Source organism: Gymnogyps californianus, chromosome 2 (genome assembly GCF_018139145.2).
Source record: "Gymnogyps californianus isolate 813 chromosome 2, ASM1813914v2, whole genome shotgun sequence".
In the NCBI taxonomy this organism is placed as follows: domain Eukaryota; kingdom Metazoa; phylum Chordata; class Aves; order Accipitriformes; family Cathartidae; genus Gymnogyps; species Gymnogyps californianus.
This window is the reverse complement of record NC_059472.1, coordinates 129,340,143-129,362,000: the sequence shown is the minus strand read 5'-3', so window position 1 is coordinate 129,362,000 and position 21,858 is coordinate 129,340,143. Positions and strand designations below refer to the sequence as shown.

At 41.0% G+C, this 21,858-nt stretch overlaps 1 protein-coding gene across 1 annotated transcript in view; it reads left to right on the top strand.

The window, feature by feature from the left end:
- Positions 1-21,858, top strand: part of CHN2 (chimerin 2) — a 164,422-nt gene that overhangs the window by 87,346 nt on the left and 55,218 nt on the right. Inside the window, exons 4-6 of the mRNA XM_050892000.1 lie at positions 3,744-3,775; positions 6,876-6,989; positions 9,004-9,289. Of these exons, the coding sequence (XP_050747957.1) occupies positions 3,744-3,775; positions 6,876-6,989; positions 9,004-9,289 (432 nt within the window). The remainder of the gene's footprint in view (positions 1-3,743; positions 3,776-6,875; positions 6,990-9,003; positions 9,290-21,858) is intronic.

Genomic DNA, 21,858 nt, shown 5'->3' with positions numbered 1-21,858 from the left:
TAAACACTTTTGGCATTCACTGCTGATTCATAATTTATACAACTATGAATTTCAGTAGCAATTTTCAGCATTTTCCCCATGGTTTCTGGAACAACAGCCAGAAATGCCTACTCTGCAACAACATTTTTGGTTTGAGATTGGCAATAAAATCTTTTTCTAAGCCAGAAGATTACCATCTCACATTTGAATTGAAAGCTGCCACTTAGATTTAGTGGAGAGAGAGAACCCATTTAATTTATCCTCTGTATGGGACTAGTAAAAGCAAGCTGTGGACCTCTTTAAGACAAAATGTATTTTCACTAGTGAAGACCTATTATTTGCCTTACGTAATTTTCCTCAGTTTTGTACTTTGTTTTTGCCTATTAGCATAAGAATCCTAAATGATTCAAACCCTCTGATCTCTCCCCTTGCTCAGTGTCTAGGGAGATTTGCCAGAGGGATGGATAAAACCAACTGGTCACCTGGGAAAGGTGGCCCTTCTTTCAACAAGGAAATTGTGAGGGCTATACAGAAAGTGATGAAAGTGTTCTTCATAGCCATTATCTATGAAAAAACACTGAGTGTATGTGTCCTCAGAATAAGGCTGATTATTCTGGGCTCCTACCACTGGGAAACCGTCACTTTTCTACCTGCGGATTTTCTGTTCTTTCCACCACTAAGAATTCTCTTAGGCGGATCTGCCTGACTTTGTGTGTGCAAGCCCATTTATAGCAGGAGAGGGAAAGCTAATCCCAACTGAATTTCAGTCACCTTTGCCTTCTGGGATATATAGAATTTCCCTTGAAGTTTGTACAGAGTCTGCGATCGGCGCAAAACAGACCTACTTGGCTCCTTTGATACTTTTAAGCCTCTGCTCCATCAATTGTGCAGGCTTTTGGTTTATTTCCAAGTTCAGTCCAACATTCTGGTTTTGATCTAGAGACCCTGATGTTATTTTGATCTTTTATCTTGCTGTAACTTTGTTTCCTTGTGTTTGTTCCTAGTGGTAAAGTTGGTTAGGAGCAAAATTATTATTTCAGGCTAAAGGTTGCGGTGCGCACAGGAGAGGAGTTTTAGATTCTGGGGCACCTGGATGGTCTGGCAGATCTGGAGCTTCATTTCAGCAAATATTACAGTATCTTTCTTGCTTAAAGCCAAGTGCTGAAGTTGTGGGTATTTTAGACACATGGATGCTAAAAGATGTTGGAGTGAAAGTTTCTGTTTTATGGAAGAGGAGGAAGAATGTAGGATTTGATGGGCTTTGTGTGGATTCTCAGAAGAGCAAATCTCCTAGCTTATGAACAGCAGGAAAAATGGAAATCGCAGTGTCCAGGGCAGTTCAGTCAGTTGCTAGGTAAATGATAAAAATTTCACAGATAAATTTGTATTTTTGTATAGATGGTGTTGTGAGAAGGATACAAAATGTGCCTCCATTTGCTCAAGGAGTTACTTCCAGATTGCTTTTATACTTTATAGTTATTTTTTTATATATATATTTATATATTTATATATATATTTATATTTTTTGTGGGGGAACTTGTGCTTACAGGTAATTTTGAGGGTGAGTGCTAGTACTGTTAATTCTTTTATCTTTCTGAGGTCGATTGAAAGTGTTGGGGTTTATTCTGTGTATAAGTACAGTCAGGGCAAATCTATATTTTTAAATAGAAGCAGATTCTGAATCCTAGATGAAAGTCGTGCTTTATCTTCTGTGGTGTAAAGGTTTTATTTGGCTTTCTGTGGGAATGAAAGTTTATCTGTTTGTTCCTTGTCACCATTTTCAATGTACTGAGTGGCCTTTGTTTCCATGAAAGAGAAGATTGCATGTGGTGGTCTTACCTAACCCAGCTTCTGATACCCATTTTTTAATTAAGTTCCCAGCTAAATATGTGCTTTGAGGGGTCATTAAGGTCTAGGGATGACAGGAAGGCAGCACAGTTCCAAGATAAGTCACGTAGCGCTACTAAAGATGAACATATGAACAACCTTCTTTCTGATGTAATATGGGTTTTTCTTTTTTTACTTATAAAAATATAAAGTTAAAAAAAAATTGAATTCATACACTTTCTTGTCTGACTTGCCATATATGCACATAGAAACACAGCACCTGCACTTGGCAATTCCTCTGATTTTGCTCTCTCTTCACTTCTGCGTTTGCTTTTTCCTCTTATTCCTGCCCCTCAGAGCTCAAAAATGTTTGTATCAAGGTATTATTCCTAGGCAGGAGTTTCAAGGGTATGATACTGCTATTGTTAGTGCCGTGCTAGAAAAGAAATGCCGAGCTGGGAAAGAAGCACAGTAAGGACTTGATTGAACTCCCATAGGTCTTCCATTGAAGATTCTCATTATCTTGTACAGACTTTTGTTCATCTTGCGCTGTATTGTAGCCTTAGTGACTGCAGGGCAGAAAGTCAGCTGCTTTGGTTTAGCGCGTGGCGTGTAGATTATTGAATCAAAAACGTGACATTTATGCATTTGCTATTCAGAAATAAAAAACCTTCATCAATTTAAAGTTTTTATGAGTGAAATAATGAGATATAATCAAAACAAGAACAAGGGTGCTTGCTTCCAGTCAGATAAAATGGTGAAAATTCATTGGTGTTTTACGAAAGGATGAAACAGTCTTGAAACCACAATTTTTCTACGTGTATGTCGGTATGTATGAAACAGTAATTCCATTGATATGGACAGCTTTACTCAGGTATGCACTCGCTCAGATACTTTTTTTTTTTAATGATCAGGAGACTTTATGTATATCTTGTATGAAGTTCTGTCATGCCGACGCATGAAAGTGCTGGCAGAAGTTGCAGCCCGGTAGGATGACACTGCGGGTAAGCGCCGTATCTGGAGGGAGAGCACCTCGTTATAAAAAGACACTTAAGAGGAAGGCGTTTGCGTGACTACGTCTGAAAAAAGATCTGAAAGCTCGGTTCGTCAGCAGTAAGCCTGCCTGCGTGGTAAGGCAACGCTGACAGATCGTCAGCCCCCGTGTGAAAGCTGGGGGAGCCGTGCCCTCTGCTGGCACCGCCGGCCCCTGCTGCGGGAGGCCGCCCGGGTACCCGGCCTGACGGGCGGCAGGGGCTGATGATGGAGGATGAAGTCAGGGGCTGGGGAGCTTGCTTTTTGAGCACTCGCCCAAAGACTGGGGTCTGAGAAGCGAGCCAAAGTGTCAGACGTATCGGGAGTTTCTGGGTACGGAGGTGACGTTCCTAAAACTTGGTTCAAAGCTCTTCAAAATAATCGGGAGTCCTTCCAGCAGGTTTCAGGGTACTTTGGATCAGGCCCGCAAGTTTTTGAGACTTCAAGGAATTTAAGACTCGGTCTAAATCCAGAGACCTTATTTTTCCCAAGGTTGTTAAACTTTTTATCTTCAGTCAGTTGCCGTATATAGGCAAAAAATGTTTTTAAGAAGCTAAAGGGTGTATAACAAAAATAGTCTTACTTTATATTATAAACGCTAGATTGGCAAAACTGCAGTAAACTATTCTGTATCTGTTTGATCAGATTTTATACAATTATGTGTAGTTCTATTTTTTCACCATTGGTTTCTTCCCAGAAATCCATCAATAAAACCACCTCTTCCATTTTCATTTTTCTGTTCTTCTGTGTAGTCATGTTCCAGTCACAGTTTTGAATCTGTAGAATTTCATCACTTAGATGGGTGCAGTAGTCCTCATTAATAATCAGGCATAGTTTATTTTTATGTAGTTTATTTAAAATTTAGTATGTTTTTAATATTTTTTTTCCTTTCTTTCAAAATTTAGGTGGAGAACAGACCAAAGTATTATGGAAGAGAGTAAGTATTTTCCTCTTTTAAGTATCTGTTGGGTGTATGCAAAAGTAATTGTTCTAGAACTAAAAAAAGAAGACACAATGGAGGTCTAATAAAATATTTTATTTTACCTTCCACTTCAACTGGGAGCTAAAAATATTGAAAGCCTAATAATTTACCTATGTTACGGTCCAGTACTGCTGCTCACAATCCATGGACTGTGCTGCTATGTGAGCCTGCATGTTTATTTTGCTTTTCTCAGGACAATTTGGGAAAAAAATATTGTCTGGAGTATTTCTTCCTTTCATTTTTGTTGTTGCTTAAACCTCCCAGTGGTCCTGCAATGGCCTGGGAAGGAGAGAAGCAGCTTGCCTCTCTCACTGCCTTTTTGTGTATGTTCCTATACCTTCACCACCCTACCTGGTTGTGGAAGTATGCGTGTATACTACTGCATGTGTAAATGCTGTTCTCCCTGCTAAAGTTATGAGGTCTGAAATACCCAAAGAAGAGGTGTATTTTTGTTGTGAGGAAAATAACGGACGACTAGAGTATAATTCCTTTGTGCTCAGCAGTCGTCTTGCCAATAAATAGCTTGGATTTAAAGGGGCTGGATCCTGCATTGGCATGGAGATTTGGGCAGGTGAAGTTGAAGGGCACAGACACTGCAGCAACCACCCAGATCTGGCATTTGGCCTTTACTAGAGTAATCTGCTAAGGCCCTAGCCCTTATCACCAGCTAAATTACTTAGATCCCATGTTCTATTTTTTCTTCCATCCCAGACACATCATCTGTGTTTAATGATCCATTTCTACCATCAAAAACCTCAAGAGCCAGTAGCTTTGCCCCTAATTACTGAAGTTTCATTTTTTAAATATTATCTTTGACAACAGGGAATTCAGATCTAGCCACGAGAGTACAACAGAACTGAAGACAGTACTTAGCTGAGTAACCCATCACACTTCCTACAGCAGAACCTGCCTGGCTGTTGACATACTCTGGGTTTGTGGAGCAGCAGGGCTGGCAGGAACTGTAAGAAGTCACCTTGGTGAACCTGCCCAGGCAAGATCACATTAGTTATTATCATTCAGAAAGAAGATTTCAGAACCACTGGGACAGTCCTGTAAAAGCAATTGACTCAGTGCTCAGTAGTGCTTGGAAAGAGAATCAGGAACTTCTAGGGAAAGAAACAGAAAAAAACATAATTATATTACTATATAAATCTATGATGTGGCTGCATTTTAAATGGTGCACGTAGTTCTAGTCTGTCTCTACCCCTTCCTCCTCCCTCCTTTTTAGAAAGGTTATAGAAGAAATGAAAGGTACAGCAAAGTGCAACAGCGGTGGAGCAAAGGGATGCAGCTCCTACCACAGGAGGAAAATGAACAGGTCTTCCTCAGTGGGTGTCCAAGAGAGGGATGCGCACAGTGTCCCTCTCAAGTTCATTGCCACAGGGTGCTGTGGAGGCCAAAAGCATAAAGATATTAAAGGGTTTACAAGTGAGATTCTCAGATTCATGAAGGGTAAGGTCACAGCTGATCGGACACAACTTCTGGCTAAACCAGTGATGGATGGACAGGGATGTGAAGTGAAAGAAATATGTCACTGCTTCCTGTACTCTTTCCGTAAGCATTTCTTGTCGGCTGCTGTCAGAGGCAGGCGTCTGAGTTCAGGGGATCTTGTACCGTGTGCAAGCTGGTTTTATGCCCTTATAAAAATGTACCAAAAATATCCGTGAGAAAACTTGGATTACCCAGTGCTCACCACCCATGGTTAAAGAAATTTCACAGGTGCCCCAAGTATCCTGGCCCAGTGATTTCTTAAACTGATTACCAGGAGAGCTTTTTTCCTAATGTCTAACCTAAAGCCTGCTATATTTTATAATGAGCTTCTGGTGGCGAGTAGCTTATGCTCATTATTTTTAACTAGAGTTATGAATTGCCATGAGTTTACTGTTAAAGACATGCTTAAATTATGTCATCTAGGGAATGCTCGTTTCAATTCGGACGTGGCAGTAAATGAGTGTGTCCCCCACCAGTACAGACAGAAAGTATGAATCAATTTACATCATTTTGAATACAAAGTCAGTCTGGAAAGCTCACCTAAACCTAGTATTTCCAACATGTATTAGTTGTGAAAAGACAACATAAAGAGAATGGAACAACAATTGCATTTACATCCAATGTGTTTTTCTTCTCTTTCACTGCCGAGCCAGAGGCAGTGTTAGAAATGTGCCACTTCATATGTATTGTCAGAAAAGAGAAAATGCTGAAGGCCAGTACATTTTAGTGCCTTTTTTCAGAGAGCAGCAAAAATAGAAACTTTCAAAACCTCTGAGGAGGCCCTTGGAGACTTATCAGCTAGCAAAATGTGCGTAGGAGTTAAGACTCAAACTGCTGTAAAGACTGCATTTGTACTTATGGAAAGATCACCACTAAATATTGATTATTGTAAGGTTAATTGTGCATCCTAGGACCTCTTTCTTTCTTAAAGTAGCAATGACAAAAGAACCAGAGAAGTATTGCTTTTTTCCAATGCTGAATGAGGAACTCATTGAAATGAAGAAAACGGTATTTTTCTCAAGGCTACTCTGTGTCTTCTACTTTAATATATGCGGAATAGAATTTTGAATAATTGTTGCCATTTTTTGTCTCAGTTTCCCTTACAAGTTTGAGGAAGCAATGTTAATATAAAAATAAAGCAAACTGATAATAAGAATGACCTCTCATTTTAATTTTAGGTCATCTCCATTTAAAAAAAAAATGCCTTTGTGCCTGGTTTTCAATTCTGTTGTAAGGCCTCTAGAGAGAAAACAAGGAAGAGGGGCGTAGACAGGTAGAGGAGAAAAGTTGTGAAAAGATGGGGCATTTACAGAAAATAATCTTTGGGTGCAGTTGAGTGTTATACTGACTGAAACTGCATATGCAGTGTAATTTTTGTTTTGCCTCTATGCTGGACTTGCCCAGGCTGGATGACTGTCCTGCCACTTTTAGGTGCTTGGACGCTCTCCTGATGGCTTAGACCATGATGCTCTGCAGTGCAGAAGTTTTCGAATGGTTTCTGGGCTGGAGGGGGAGGTGTTTCTGGTCAGATTGTTCTGTAAGTCACTGAAATGTCTTCCCTTAGGTTTCACGGGATCATTTCTCGGGAGCAAGCTGATGAAATACTTGCTGGCGTAGAAGGAGCATATATTCTTAGAGAAAGCCAGCGGCAACCTGGCTGCTATACTCTTGCTCTCAGGTAAATGCTGTTTTAATAGAGGCTTATAGTTCAAATGTAAATGTGTTTAATGGAGGGCATTATATCAGTCCCTTTTGAGTGAAGTCTACATCCACCGTTACTTAATACGCTTCATGGTGTCAGCGTGATTTTTCACCCTCTTGTCAGCAGTTTGGCCATCGTAGTACTGCAGCAATTCAGTCACTCCTTCAGCATTTGGCTAGGAATTCCCTTTTCAGAAGCATACTGTGCCCATTTTCAAAATTTTTGCTACCTAGAATTGAGTGTTGTAAAGATGGAGCTTCTCCTTGAAAACTGTGTAAGAGATGTGAGTGAGTACAGAACAGGAGAGTGTCCCGGCAGAGGACACAGCCAGGTTGTCCTCTGAGCTCAGTGATGTGTTGTACACAAACATTGGCAACTGTCAGCAATAATAACCCTGGATAAACCTGGAAAATCATGAAGTCCAGTGGCTGACCAGCTGTCAAAGGCAGCATGCTGGACTTCAGTTTTCTTCCCTAACTGGAATTCAAGCTTGCTGTAGAAATACAGTGTGAAGCACGGGACGCTGCTGCTCAAAGAAGTAAGAGTCTGCTATTCAACTGAATGAAAAATTCAGTGGGAGCCCAAGCTACAACCTCACTGCTTCTCACCGGTGCCTCTCCTGGCTTAGCTGTGCCGTTCAAAACCTGCCCACGCAACAGTCTTAAAGCTGCTATGGGTTAGCGGCAAGAGGACCAGATATTCTATTGGGTTTTGACAAAACAAACTCCTTCACAATATTTTACAATGTTTATAGCATTATTACTTCTGTGGGATATACGCAAAATAAAAGTCTGCATTTTTACCCTTCTGCTGGTAAGCCAGTAGGAAAAATCCTTTAAGGAGTTATCCAAAGTAGCTGTGATACAGTGTTGAAATCATCCTCAGAATTCATATTGATGTGCAGATGGTAGAGCTGGAAAAGCTGGTGAGTCATGCCAACTAAAAAGTGGTGTAAATTAAAAGCAACTTTTGTCAGCTGAAAAAGAACAAATGTAATTTTTTAGGGTTTTGGAAAGACATTTCAAAATAAAGAATAAAAAGAACTACCAAAGGATGGGGATTATGGCAAAATGCCTGTTGTTTTGGCACAACGGCATGATTTCTAAATCCATCTGAATAATTATTTGTAAAATCATAAGCTGAATTCAGTAGTAAATTGGGAATTCATATGAAAATGTGGGCAAAAAAATAAGAGGCTTAAACAGTTTGGTCTGAATGCCCAACAAAGTATGCAGAGACATGCATATTTGATACAATATAAGGACCACTTAACCCAATGTCATATCTTTGAATCTGTTAATCAAGAATGGGATTACACCATCGGTGTTGTAAACTGAATGTGCTACTACAGGACTTTGCTTTTTAAAACTCTTTAAAAAAACCCATAGATTACACCTGGCATAAATAACTGCGTAGGGCCAGAGTTATCCCACAGAACTTTGGGTGTTTAATTGGGCCCCTGAATTAGGAGCTCGGTCTCCCTCGCTTCCTGCCAGAGGGTGATTGAGACCCTTAGGATTTGAATTACTTGCTAGAGATGCCTGTCTCTCTTCACTGACTGTAAATATGCTCATGGTGGTTAAGCATCTGCTTTCTGCACGTCAAAAATGTTTCAGGATGGAAAAGCCCTTAACACCATTATGCACCCCGGTATAAGGTCTTGTCGATGCAAACATGCCTTTCCAATCACTGCAGTAGTCCCTTTAGGATTTAGATTTAAACCGTGTACGTCTGGGTCGTATAGCTTGTTGCGGAGACTTGGTCTCAGTTCTGTAGCCCAGTCCATGTGATGCAGTCAAGTTTGGGTTCGAACTTGAGTTGGTCTCTCCACAGAGATCCAGTTGCAGCCATGTGCATATTCCGTATGTAATCCAGATATATAGACTCATCAGCGAAATTACCTCCTGAGTGTTTTGCCAGTATGAATTCTCTCTCTCACTCTTCCCTCTCTCTCTTTCTTCTCTCCCTCCTTTTTTTCTGGTATGTGCAGATTTGGTAATCAGACCTTAAACTACAGGTTGTTCTATGATGGGAAGCACTTCGTTGGGGAGAAAAGATTCGAATCAATCCATGATCTAGTTACAGATGGCTTGATAACATTGTATATAGAAACAAAGGCTTCTGAGTATATTTCCAAAATGACAACAAACCCCATCTATGAACACATTGGATATGCCACTTTGCTTAGAGAAAAAGTGTCCCGGAGGCTGAGCAGAACAAAAAACGAATCAAGAAAAGCAAGTGTAACAAGTGAAGAAAATACTCCGGTTGAAAAGGTAAGTATTCAGTTTAAAATTTTGGCAATTAATACTAGTCTTTCTGTCGAATCTGAGAAAAAAGTGTTTTGTCTAAAGACCTGTTTCTATTTTTCTGTACTTCATTAAGTATTACTATCCCACTGAAAAGTTTATATCCTGTTAATGTGATCTTGGCTCCAAACTAATATTTGACTGGAACTTATGATGAAAGCTTTCTAATAAGTACCAAATGCAAATGTTTTCACTGTGTAAATATACGTATATATACTGGCTAACTTAGGAACTGCATCTAAAATTGTTCACAGGTTATGTTTCTTTGTCCATGTATACTCAAGCATATTCCACAGTAGGATTATGAAACTGGTTCCCACTGACCCTTCACCACAGCTCAAGTTTGTTATCTTTCCATTCACAGTGCAAAGCTCCTTTTTTCTGCCAAGTCTTTGGTGGATGGGTCTCAAATTGGGATATTGTGTGTTTTCTTCCCTTTCTTCTCCTGGGTCTGAAATTGGGATATTGTGTGTTTGCCTCCCTTTCTTCTCGCTCTCTCATTTGAAGTGGGCTTTCCTTGATCTCCTTCTCTCATGCACCCGTATCCCATAGCATTGTATGGGCAAGGACTTATTTACATGATGATAAATTGAGAATTTCATGCAGTTAGCAGCCATCTGAAGATGTAAAATTAGAAATTCTTTTACATATGAGAAACAGTCTTGTAAGCAGTGACATGTGGATATTTTCATTTCCCAGGTGGTAAGGCAGTAAGAACTGTCAAACAAAACTGGTTTTTTGAGTCCAGTGTTTGTGCTGAATTGAGTTACTGACATTTGTAAGCATACTTCTGCAGTGTGACTGATGATTTTAGTGTTCAGTGTGCTGGCTAGCTAGTTGGGAACTAGAGCTGGTTTGTATTTGGGAAGAAGGGAGTGAATTTGCTGTCATATAGTAATATTGAGCATGAAAAGATCATCTTTTTTGTGTGTATCCTCATCACTCTAGAACATTTCTAGCATAGTTGTTATCTGTTGGGTTCACATATCTGCGTCGACTGATTATATACTGGTTTGGATTTCTCAGTAGTAATAATTGCTCGAGTAACTGACCTGACATGCAAACCTATTCATCCTCTATAACAAATTAATTCCATTTACAATGACATTTTTAGGGAAGGCATACTGCTGCAGGGAAGTCCTTTGGAGAATGGCACAGCAACAAGTCCTCCATTCAAGTTTTATTTCAAAATGAATCCATGGATGACAATAGCTTTTGATTCAATTGCATGGTACTGTAATATGCAAGAGAAGTGGATGCCATAGACACGGGTTTCGTGCTCGTTCAGTTGATTCCTGTGATTGAACACTGGTTGGTTGTGAGTGCTGTAACAGGCACAAGAAAGTTAATTTTGACTTTATTTGAGGCACACTAAGAAATAAACATAGTGCAGTGTGACAGACTTTTTTGTATAGGTCTTTTTGTGTAGGTAGGAAAACAGTCCAGAGGATGTTCTGGAAAAGTTTCTTTTATATTGAGAAAATACTGGACCATCATTGGGATGACTGTAAATATTATTACGTGACTGTAGTGTAATAAAGCAATCATGACAGTTGAAAATCATGCTACATTCTCTAGGAAGTCAGGAGAATATTTTTTTGTACAAGGAAAAACACAATTTCAAAATTATGTTCAGTTTTACTTACAGTTCTTGCAGTTGAGGAGCAATGGTCTCTTGTATCTCTGAAAGCGCTCTCAAAGACTTCAGAGGGGTTTGTTCTAGTACCATATATTTCCTAACAGATTGTGTTTTCTGTTGTGCTTGGGGTTGGACGTCGTTTTTCAGGCTGGGCAGTTTTAAGTAAGCACTGTAAAAACTCTTAAACCAACAGAAGGCAAACTGTTGCTGAAGGGACCCCTGTCCTCTCTCCTTCACCACCGCCTTTTTGCTGACATATGGTTTTATGCAGCTATGCAGTAGGTGACACTAGAAAATGGCTCCAGATTAAAACTAACTCAGCCAGAAGAAAAACTACGTGAATTTTCAGCTAGATCTGCTACCTGATCCACCTCATATGAGTGGAAATGCAGCACAAAGGAGAGGGCAAGACTTTTTTCTGATGATAGCTCAAAAAATGATGATACTGGCTTGAAGTGAGTGGAGAGCTGCATCCTTAGTTCCAGATACCTGTGCTTGAAAATGTTTGACTTGATGTAACTTGCTGTTGATAGTGAAAATACACCTCTGGACCTCATTAGTGATTGGATTAGGTCTTCTTTTGTATTGCAGCTGAATGAAATTAAAGTGTTTAGAGTCTTATTTACCTCCAAGGTGGTTCATGATATGAAAGGCAGTACCGCAGGTCCTTACCCTACAAAGATTGGTGCTCATCTAGATTTCTGTATGTGCAGGCAGTAGCAGCCTGCAAGACTGGGCTGTGTGGCTGCACTGTCGTGTAAAAATAACTGGCTTCAGCTAAGCCATTGCGTTGTTGGCAACCCTCTCTGCCTTCCTCCCACTGAGGGGAAGCAGCAGAAGGAGGAATAGCAGCTGTTTCTAACAGATTTTTCTTGCCAGGAGGAGTAGGAGCAATCACAGCTACAAGAGGAGCGGGGCTACTAAATAGGCAAGGTGATCTGCTCACAGGCTGAAGACCTGCCATAGCAGCTGAAGCCTTGCTATTGATGATTAGGACTCCCAATGGGCTTCTCTACCGGTGCCAGTAGTTTTCCATCCTCTCATGCAAAACCATGTGAAAAAAGATTCCGTCAACTAGATTATTAGCAACTGAAAGAAATTCACAGAAGTCTATATGGTGAAGCCTACCATGGTTGCTTTTGATTCATATGTTCCTGGGGGAAGCTCATGAGAGGTTTGGGTAGCAGACAAAGACTCAGGGGTCATCATTCCCATTTGTTCCTCACAGTAATCTCAGCTAAAGTATGGACTGGGCTTTGGAATAAATTGGTAAAATATCAAGCATTTGTCAGTAATAACATATAGGGACAAAGGAGGATAAAGGGAATTTAATGTTTGTTTTCATATAAACTTTAGAAGTCCTCTAAAATATAAAAATAATACAGGGAAGTGGTAGTTCAGTGGGAGTTGTATCAGACGTTTTGCTTGAGGCTGTCGTGTTGTACAGTGTTTTAGACAAAGGCCATGGTTTCCCCACAAATCAAAACCTTCACCGACTTCAACTACTCCAATAAATTTCAGACCCCAAGAAAGGAGTGGATGAATATTCAGTATGATGTTTTTCTGCAAAGTAGATTCTTTGCTGCATGTGTGAAAAATCATTGAGCTTTTTGTAAGGTGTGTTTTCTCTGCCCAATTGAACAGGTAAAATGTCATTTTTTGATAACCGAGCTAGTTTATTTGAAAGTGCTGCCTGGAGTATTTTGAATGTTTCAGAAATGATGGAGGGAAAGCCATACATGCAGGACAGAAACTTCCATTATTTCTCAAGAGGAAGGTGAGAATTCAGCGCTCTAAGGTTAAGCATCAGTACTCCTCTTACAGATTAGGCTTTTCACAAGTGTGATTTTGTTTTATACTGAAACCAATTCCAGAGTGTGAAAGTGCAGCTGAAGGCATTTGTCTCCTTAGCGGGTTTGTTAACACTGTCCAGGGAGTCTGCTCATTCTGTCGCCTCCCACGTTGACAGCGGAGATTATTCAATGTCTCAGTCACTCCAGCACCGCCACTCCCCGTGGGGTAGGACGATGGAAGGGGGCCACCAAGGCACGGGCTGGCGGGAGGAGCCCGTATTTGGATGAAATGTCTTGGTATTGCCTGGGGTACCTGTCTGTTCCCATAATGATAATTTCTTTGAGGTTGTAATTAGTGGAGTCATGCCCATTCCAGAAGGGGGGTGTGATACATGGGCTGGATTAAGCTCTTGTTGTTCATGCCTTGTTATCCAGCGTTTTTTGTAACAGGCCTAAGAAAACGTTTATGCTTTAAGATGCTCAATGCCAACATTTCATCCGAAAGTTATTTCTGTCTGACTTTAAAGAGGTGCTGGATTTGTATTCCAAATTTTAGTCCGAATAGTTTAGTACATCTTTAATCTGAAAGGAGCTGCAATGATTTTTAGGAATGAAGTGTTGTGGGAGAACAGCATGCTGCAAATACTTTCTTAGCAGTGTAGGCAATTGTCATTTTAACGGGATCCAGCTTCAAAAGGGATGTTGGATAGAGAAATAGTTTTTTGTGCAAAGAACATTTGAGAATTGTATGTTGTCTGCTTAGGGTTGTGATTTAAGCTTGGGCAAGTTGTGATCGCCTGCTTCGTGTTTGCTCTGCTTATGGAATGCTGTACTTGGGGCAAATGAACATATACTAGAAGATGTAGGGCAGATAAGTACCTGGTACTGGTACGTACTGTAATTAATTACCAGTAGTTCACGTTACTGGTGAATGTAGAAGTATAACTTGCTGTAAGCAATTAGTCTTCACATGTAGGAGAGAAAAAATTGCAGTAGTCTGTCAGTAAAATATGTAGTTCTGAAACGCTTATCACTATCACATATCATGTTATCCTGCAACTGCTGCCCTTACTGCGTCAGCAGTCTTTGTGTCCCAGCCAAGGAGAAAAAAAATCTTCCTTTCTAATGCTACCCCAGCAAGTGTAATTTGGGAAAATATATTCAAAGAATTGAAATGTTGGAAGTAAATGCAAGCTGGAGTTTCATGAATGCTCTGATCAGGTAAAAGCTGTCATGGTTGCTGATGAGAAACCGTCCCGGTTCCCTGCTCTTGCACTTTCATTCCCACTCCTGTGACCTGCCTTGTGCGCTGCCGCAGCCACCTCGTGCCTTGGGTGGGACCTGGAGGCTGTGACACAGTGCCCTGTGTCAGGCAAAGGCTGTGCCCCACATCTTGTTTCTTTGCTATGCTGGTCTTACGCAGAAGCAGTTCCTCGGTTTGGGTTGCCTTATAGCTTCTCAAGCATTCATGTTAGCACAGGGGACGCGATGAGAACGGCAGGCTGGAGTTAAAGAAAACCTTTGGCAGCAGTTGAGCTTAAAGTATGTGCAAAAAGAATGATCTTAACCTCTCTAACAGAGGACAAACTGTTGGTAAATGCAGTAAAGATTAAGGAAGGTTTTGTCAGTGCCAGGTCTCCACTTACTTGGATCCTGGCAAAGCTCCCATCAACTTCTCTCCAAGTAGGATCTGGCTCAGTCAGTTCAAACATACCGGTTGTACATGAAATATGAGTTTGCTTGGAGCCTGGGCTGGAGTGCTTGTTCTGCTTTCTGGTTGCGAGTACATGCCAGGAGCAGCAAGAGGCATTTAACGATGATGGTCTGTAAAGAATAGTGTAGCAGTTTGAGCTAAACCAAGAGCGAGTTGTATGTGGAGTCTTCACTTAACAGCAGGACAGTGCAGAAAACTGTGTGTTGCTGCTTGACACGGTAACCTCTCTATCTGTTTTGCTGGAACTCATTACTGGGCATTTAAGTGCAAATGACAGAACCCATAGTTAATACTGCAGCTAGAACTGAAGAGCTGAAATGATAAGCATATTACGGAGTCTGGACAATTGTAGATTTCCTCAGCAGAAAATTCCACACAAATAATGGACAGATAAGAAGGCTATTCCTATTAAGGCAAAGGTGACAGAAAAGGAAGAATAACTTTGCTAGTAGTAGTAGTAGTTGGTATTACTGTCCTCATTAGTCATGCTGGTCACACACAGTTTCCCACAGAAGAAAATGCAGGACTTCCAGGAAAGACTGTTTTCTGACATCCCTTAATTGGAGATGTAATCTGGTTATGGAACTAAATTTTTTAGGGGCACTGCAGTTTTTCTTACATCAAAACTGCACGGGAGACAGCCAATTTTAAGAGAACCTCTGGTTTGGTTCAATTTTTTAAGTATTTACACTTCTACATTGTTATTCACACCACGTCCCTTTCTGAAGGCCTTTTAACCTCGTCTTACCACTCCATTTTTGTCTCTTCATTGAATTTTCTACAGGTACTGCTGTTAGCTAACGATAAAGAAATCTTTTCAGTCTTTCATTTATTCATTATTCTTCCCATTCTGCACCTCCTCTAAACCTCTAATGATCCTATTACAGGTTGCTAGCTAGTGTTTAACTCTCTGCTGGGATGTCTATCCAGATGTTGAGCATTTCCTTCCACACGAGGGCTGCAAGGTACTGCACTGTCCCAGCAGCAGATCATGGGGTTAAGGAGACAGTGAGCAGAAGCATCTGTTCCTGCAGACTCTGGGCTCGAACCGCACTGATAATTTGACATGGTGTGTTTTACATTGCCTTCAACTCCCTGGTTTTTGCAACGTGCTTGGTCAGAACAAATTAAAATGCTCAGTTCTACAGGGACATTAACAACCCACCACCTTCTTTTATTAGGGGTTACAGTCTCACTTCTATATGCATAGCCACAGAATTCATAAGGGGCTTCTCCCTGGCGGTACTGATTTTGCCTGGAAGATGCTCAGACACCACACTGATAAGCAGCAACATAAAGCCTATACACAAAGGTGGCCTTTATCTGCAGATTTCACTAATACATGCAGTGATAACAGGTGTGTGGCATTTTTTTATGCTAGAAGCACCGAACTTACACATTAAAATGACTTTGGGAGTAATTAATTCCTTTCATCAGTCACTCAGGCTTGTCCTGCAAGAGTTGTATTCTGCACGCAGGTTACCACATGTACGTACTTAATTGTAGCATGCCCTGACATAAGTACTTAACTACATACCTGACTGTCTTCTTTAAATAACTGTTAGCAATTCAGTAGTGATTTCATCCAGAATACTTTTTGGTATTATACCACAGTGAGGAGGAGTTTATATGAATACAGTAGATCTACCAGTATATGTATTTTAGTAAGCAGTTTTATATTTTGAGTGACAAATACCATCTTACTGAAAATATAGCTTGTTGATCATTTTCTTTTGCCTTTCAATGTTGGCATTCTTTTGTATTTTCCAGCTGTGTCTCTTTACAGCTTCTTTTTTGATTAAAGCATCATAAATATGAAATAGGCAATATATAAGAAATGAAAATAAGAAAGCTACCAAAGTAAAATCATGGAAAGTGTCTTTTTCAGTTCCTTCCCTCAGGCTGTCTATGCACAGGAAAAGGGATGCTGCTTTGTAGTTGACTGTGGCATTCCTAACTAATACCTGATGTTTTGCCTGATTAGGCAAGGGTTTTTGGGAGGAATAATTTGGGTTCATTTTAACAGTAATGGAAATTGGGGGAATCAAGAGAAAGAGAGGTTCTGTTGCAAAGTATTTGCTTCCCTGAGCTGTTAACATCTCTTCAGGTTTCTGGTTTATGTTATGTTATTACCGTCAGCTTAGGATTCATGACTTTTGCCTTAAGCAGAATAAGTGATATCATTATGACTGAAGAGAGCTTGTAAGTTGGAGACAACACTGATTTACACAGATGACATGATGCGATGGATATGATCTGGTCCAAATGCTATTGAAATTAATGGGAAGACCCCCAAAGATTTCACTGGGTCTTGGAGCAGTTCAGGGCACTGCTAAGCATATGGAGCAAAGGTGAATATGAAGTTTGTTACCACCAAAGTGTTTCCCAATCCAGTGTTTTAGAAAGGTAGCCAAAAGGAAGCGATGCGAAAACTTCATACCTGAATACCACAACCGTAGACTGAAATTTTCTCAAATGAGAATGTCACATTAGTACTAAAAGTGATTAGATACACCAGAAGTGCTTATAGTAGTCCTAAGGCAAACGCCAGTTGGCTCTTCAAGTACAGTACTGTATCTGCAGCTAGGCTCTGCTGAATACATAAATTAATCTTTTCCTCTTGGGTATTTTCCTGTTATGAGCATATTAATAATTCCAATAAAGCTAAATGTTTGTTGCATAAAAACCATGCTTAGTTTGATGTATTAAAAATAAAAGCCTTATATGAGGTTTTTTGTCTTCGCTTTTATACTCTTTACATAGTTTGATGGTATTAAATTACTATAAACAAACTTTCATAGGGATTGGGATGGAGCCTTCAGCATAAACATTTCATTTGTCTAGTCACTCAAAAATGAAAAGCCATTTTTTAAGTAAAAATCTATACTTGATTAACTTGCATGAATCTTGAGATGTTGTGTAGGAATAGGCACTAAACTTTTACAAGTGCCTCTAAACTGCCATGTTTTGATCTTGGAAGACAAGTGTTCAACTTCTTAAGAATAAGACAGAGATTAATTTGTGTTAGTGGAGGACTTGGAATTAGTGTCAAAAGGAAAGTGTTTAAATAGTGACTAATATTTGTCCTTTATATTTTGTTTAGAAAATAAGTGGGTTTAGGCATGTGCTTGTTTAGGTCATACGTTTGCTTGGCTAATTATAAGGAAAAAAAATTACCTGTCCTCTGTGCTCATGCTGGACATGACAAGAGACAATAGGCCTGAAATACAGTGATGAACATTGCAGGTTAGCTATTAAGGGAGAAAAAAAAGAAAGAACAGTGAAACACTGGGATGGAGTGCCTGAGGGGATGACAAAATCTCCCTCATCATAAGGCATAGAAACACATTAGAAAACATCTGGGAGAAATGGCACAGGTAGCACTGATACCTGAGGCAGGCAGGAGCAAAACCTCCTAAAGTACCTTCTAGTCCTATTTCTCTGTGGTTTTCTGTGCCTGAAAAAATATTATTTAGGCTCTGATTCATCCTGTCTAGATGAAGACATCTTACCAACATAGCTAAGGAGCAGTTATTTGATTCCTGCCCGTGGGAGGAGAGTACATTCCAGCCTAGAGAAGAGAAGGCTCTAGTGAGACCTTGTAGTAGCCTTCCAATACTTAAAGGGGGCCTACAGGAAAGATGGGGAGGGTCTCTTTATCAGGGAGTGTAGTGATAGGATGAGAGATAACGGTTTTAAACTGAAAGAGGGTAGATTTAGATTAGGTATTTGGACAAAATTCTTCACTATAAGGGTGGTGAGGCACTGGAACAGGTTGCCCAGAGAAGTTGTGAATGCCCCATCCCTGGAAGAAGTGTTCAAGGCCAGGCTGGATGGGGCTTTGAGCAACCTGATCTAGTGGAAGGTATCCCCGCCCACGGCAGGGGGGTTGGAACTAGATGATCTTTAAGGTCCCTTCCAACACAAACCATTCTATGATTCTATGATTCTATGATTCAATTCTGAATCGTCACTTCACTAGTGAGAAATTAACTGCAGCTACGATGTGAATGCTTAATATTAGCCAAGATATGCTAAGTTCTTCCTCTTCTATGTCCTGTGTGCTCTGCAGACCTTCTGCCAAGGAACATCTTGGCCATCTTTCTATGTCCCTACACACTGACTGGCACTTGTCCCATCACTCCCTAGATATTATCCTTTCTGAGCATAAAACATGTATGTGATATCCACTGAGCGTCTTTTTCCATACTCAGGGTGCAGAAGGTCTCACCCCTAAGGCATGTGGGCACTCGAGTGAAGTCAGGTGCAGAGCCCAAGCAACTGTCCTCTGTTTGATCTGGGCTCTCGCCACAGAGAGCCAGCTCAGCAGCCTGCACCCTCACCCTGCAGCTGGGATACTGGGAATCCAGGTGCAGGGGTCTCCCCAGTCACCTCTGGGCTGGGTCAGCAGCTATCAGTCGGCCGCAGTCTCAGCCGCAGGGCTAGCAGAGCTTGCTGGAGCTGCCAGGTAGGAGAAGGCAGCAGCCTGGGCCGGATGACAACTAGTAATGGCCACTGTGAAGCACATGCTGTTGACAGTGTTCTCAGCTGAGGCTTGACTACAAAGGTCAGGAACCAGTGCTTTTTATAACTGCTAATACTTGGAAAAGAGGATGCTGTGGTGTGAAAAGTACAAATCATAACAATGGGCTCTTTCTTGTAATGTATTCTCAGCCCTGGAGAACAGTGGGACTGCGCACGGTCGTCAGTGTGGGTTATGTAGAATGAATACTGCCAGTTAGACTTGATTGCCTTTTTGATAGATTTACAAAAGTACTGAATGAAAAGAATGCAGCAGATGCAGAATAATTGGATTTTTAGCAAAGTAGTACAATGTTTCATGAAATCGTACTCTTGACATTAATTCAAATTGGTTTGGCACATGAACACAGTCACATGGACCAAAAATAGGTAGAGGAATTTCAAGCAAAGAATAAAGATAGGCAGCATCTTGATAAGCTGGGGAAAGGTAGCTGATGAAGTACTGCAGGGATGGGAGTTTCATTTAAGTTTTTTATTGATCTGGAAAAAGTGCAAACAAGACATTACCGAAAACTCAGGATGGTTTGTGCTATGATGTGACTCAGGATAGGAATTTAATCCTTGGAAACATGAGTGTCCATGACAGAAACATCAAGAGAATCTCAGTTAGAAAATGTAAGAAGACAATTTGGCATGTTTTAAGCAGATGAAAAGGGGCCAAGCCCTGTACATACCTGGAGTATATCTTCTGTCAAGAGTGAGAGGGTTGCTTGCATTTAAGCCGGGTGTGCCACTATTAAGCAGGGGCTGGAGGCAAGGAAGGAGAACATTGCCAGAGCCTCAGGAGGAGTTATGTCTCCACTGCTTGTCAAGAGAAATAGTTGTTGTTACACTTCGAAAGCCTCTTTCCCTGATTTTCTGTTGGTTCATCCATCCATCTAAACAATACCTATTCCTGTGGTAACTCATTGTCCCCTTTTGGCAAGCTGTAAGCCAGGAATAGTGCTTTTGCTTCTCAAAATGATTGTGTCCAGCACCTGTAGGCAGGGAGATGTGGAGAGCCCTGCTTCCTTCACTCTGAGCCCATGTGCTGGACAGGTGCCGTTTGGCTGGTGGTACAAGGCAGCTTTTCTGAAGTCCTTCAGACTTGTTTGGGATCTTGACAGTGGGGGTGACCCCCCAGGGTCAGTTCTCGGTGCCTTCTGGATTGCTCACGGAAGTCTGAGGTGCGGGCTCCTCAAATGAGAAATATGGGCTGGAAGTGTAGTTTGGCCATTTGGCAGAGTCCATCAGGAGCTAAACAGTCCCTGAGGAGGAAGATACCTGAGGAGAAATCTGTAGGGTGGGTTTTTTGGGGGGAGGAGGGGGCAAAGGTGGAGAAGGCATCTCCAGATACTTCTGCCAGACCCTATACCACCTAGACTTGCAGGGAACAGCTTGGGAGGAATCAATCATGATTTATGAAGGAAATTGTCCCAATTAAACACTAGGTGGCATATTTACTTAAGAGTTTCCAGGGACTGTATTAGGGCATCTTATGCTGCTGACACCCATTTGTGCTTGTGATGAGTGTCATTTCATGGGAACATGACCACCTGATGACTTTTTTTAACAACAAGCATTCATCTTGTTCTTAAAAAAATTGACACAAAGACACCATTGCTTACTTCAGCCTTAAAGTTATTCTTTAGCTTCGAAGTCACTTCTATATTAATACACAGATTATTAAATGCAGTAAGGAATAGGTGTACATGGCAATGGTCCTACAGAAGGTCCAGTCTCAGAGGAATTGTGTAAATAGTGAGAGGGGTTAATATGCAAAGACAAAGTATGATTTACTTATTTTACTTGTCTGAAAGGCTGAATATAGGAATATATAATGCATTTTAAAAGTCAAATGAAGAAAACCTAAAGTTTCTCCTTATGTGAATGCAAAGCACAGCTTTTGATTTCAGAGCTGGTATTTTAAGGTAATAGTGTCCAGTGGTTTGGGCAAAATACTCAAAGGCAGAAAATATGCCTTTATTTTGTGTCTGTGTGACACCTGTTAAGTCAGCCAGGCTGCAGTTTTCCATATGCTGCTGCTTCTCCATTGGTGAAAGAATAAATACACCTAGCTTACAGAACTGCCTTTTCACATGCTGCATCCTTGAGGAAATGCAGCGCCACAGCCATCACCGGGGCAGAGCACTTACCCTCTACCGAAAAAATACCATGTTTAGTATGTCTGCTCTGAAAATTCTTAATTCTTCCTATGGATATTTTAAGACAGATAGATACTTTGGACTAACTGCAGATACCATGAAGATAAACTTCCCTAGCACAGGAGATATCCATAGAGCTGGCTGCGCAGGTTGTTGCAGCCCTCCCTGGAAGGGAGTTGTAGGTCGCTGACCTGTGTCCACCACCAGCCGGATTTCTGAGATGAATCCTGTCATCCATCAGTCTGCTCTGCTGTAACTTATATATGGACCTCTGAGTCGACAGAACTGATTATAGCTGTTCAGTGTGAGCTCTTACAAACAAAGTGGGCCGTATAAAAAGGGAGCTAAATATGTAGGTCTGAACTGGGGTGTGCTCATTATGCCAGTGCCAAATAGTGTGGAAACTAGACCTTGCTATGAGAACAGGATTATGGGGACAAATCCTTTCCTTGCCTGACACTGGCTGTGCCCCAGACATGCCTGTCTTCTTCAAGGGGAGAAGAAAGTCCCATTCCCCTTGCCTTTTCTGTCATATCCTCACACACAAGAAGCAGGCTGTAGCAATTGCATTATCTGATGCCAGGGGATGTGGTGGAGCAAAAGCTGGGCATCTTACAGCTTGCCTTAGGATATGAAAAAAGTGTCCAGAGCATCTGTGCTCTGGCATCAGGAGAATCTGGTCAGGTTCGTACCGTAGAGATGAA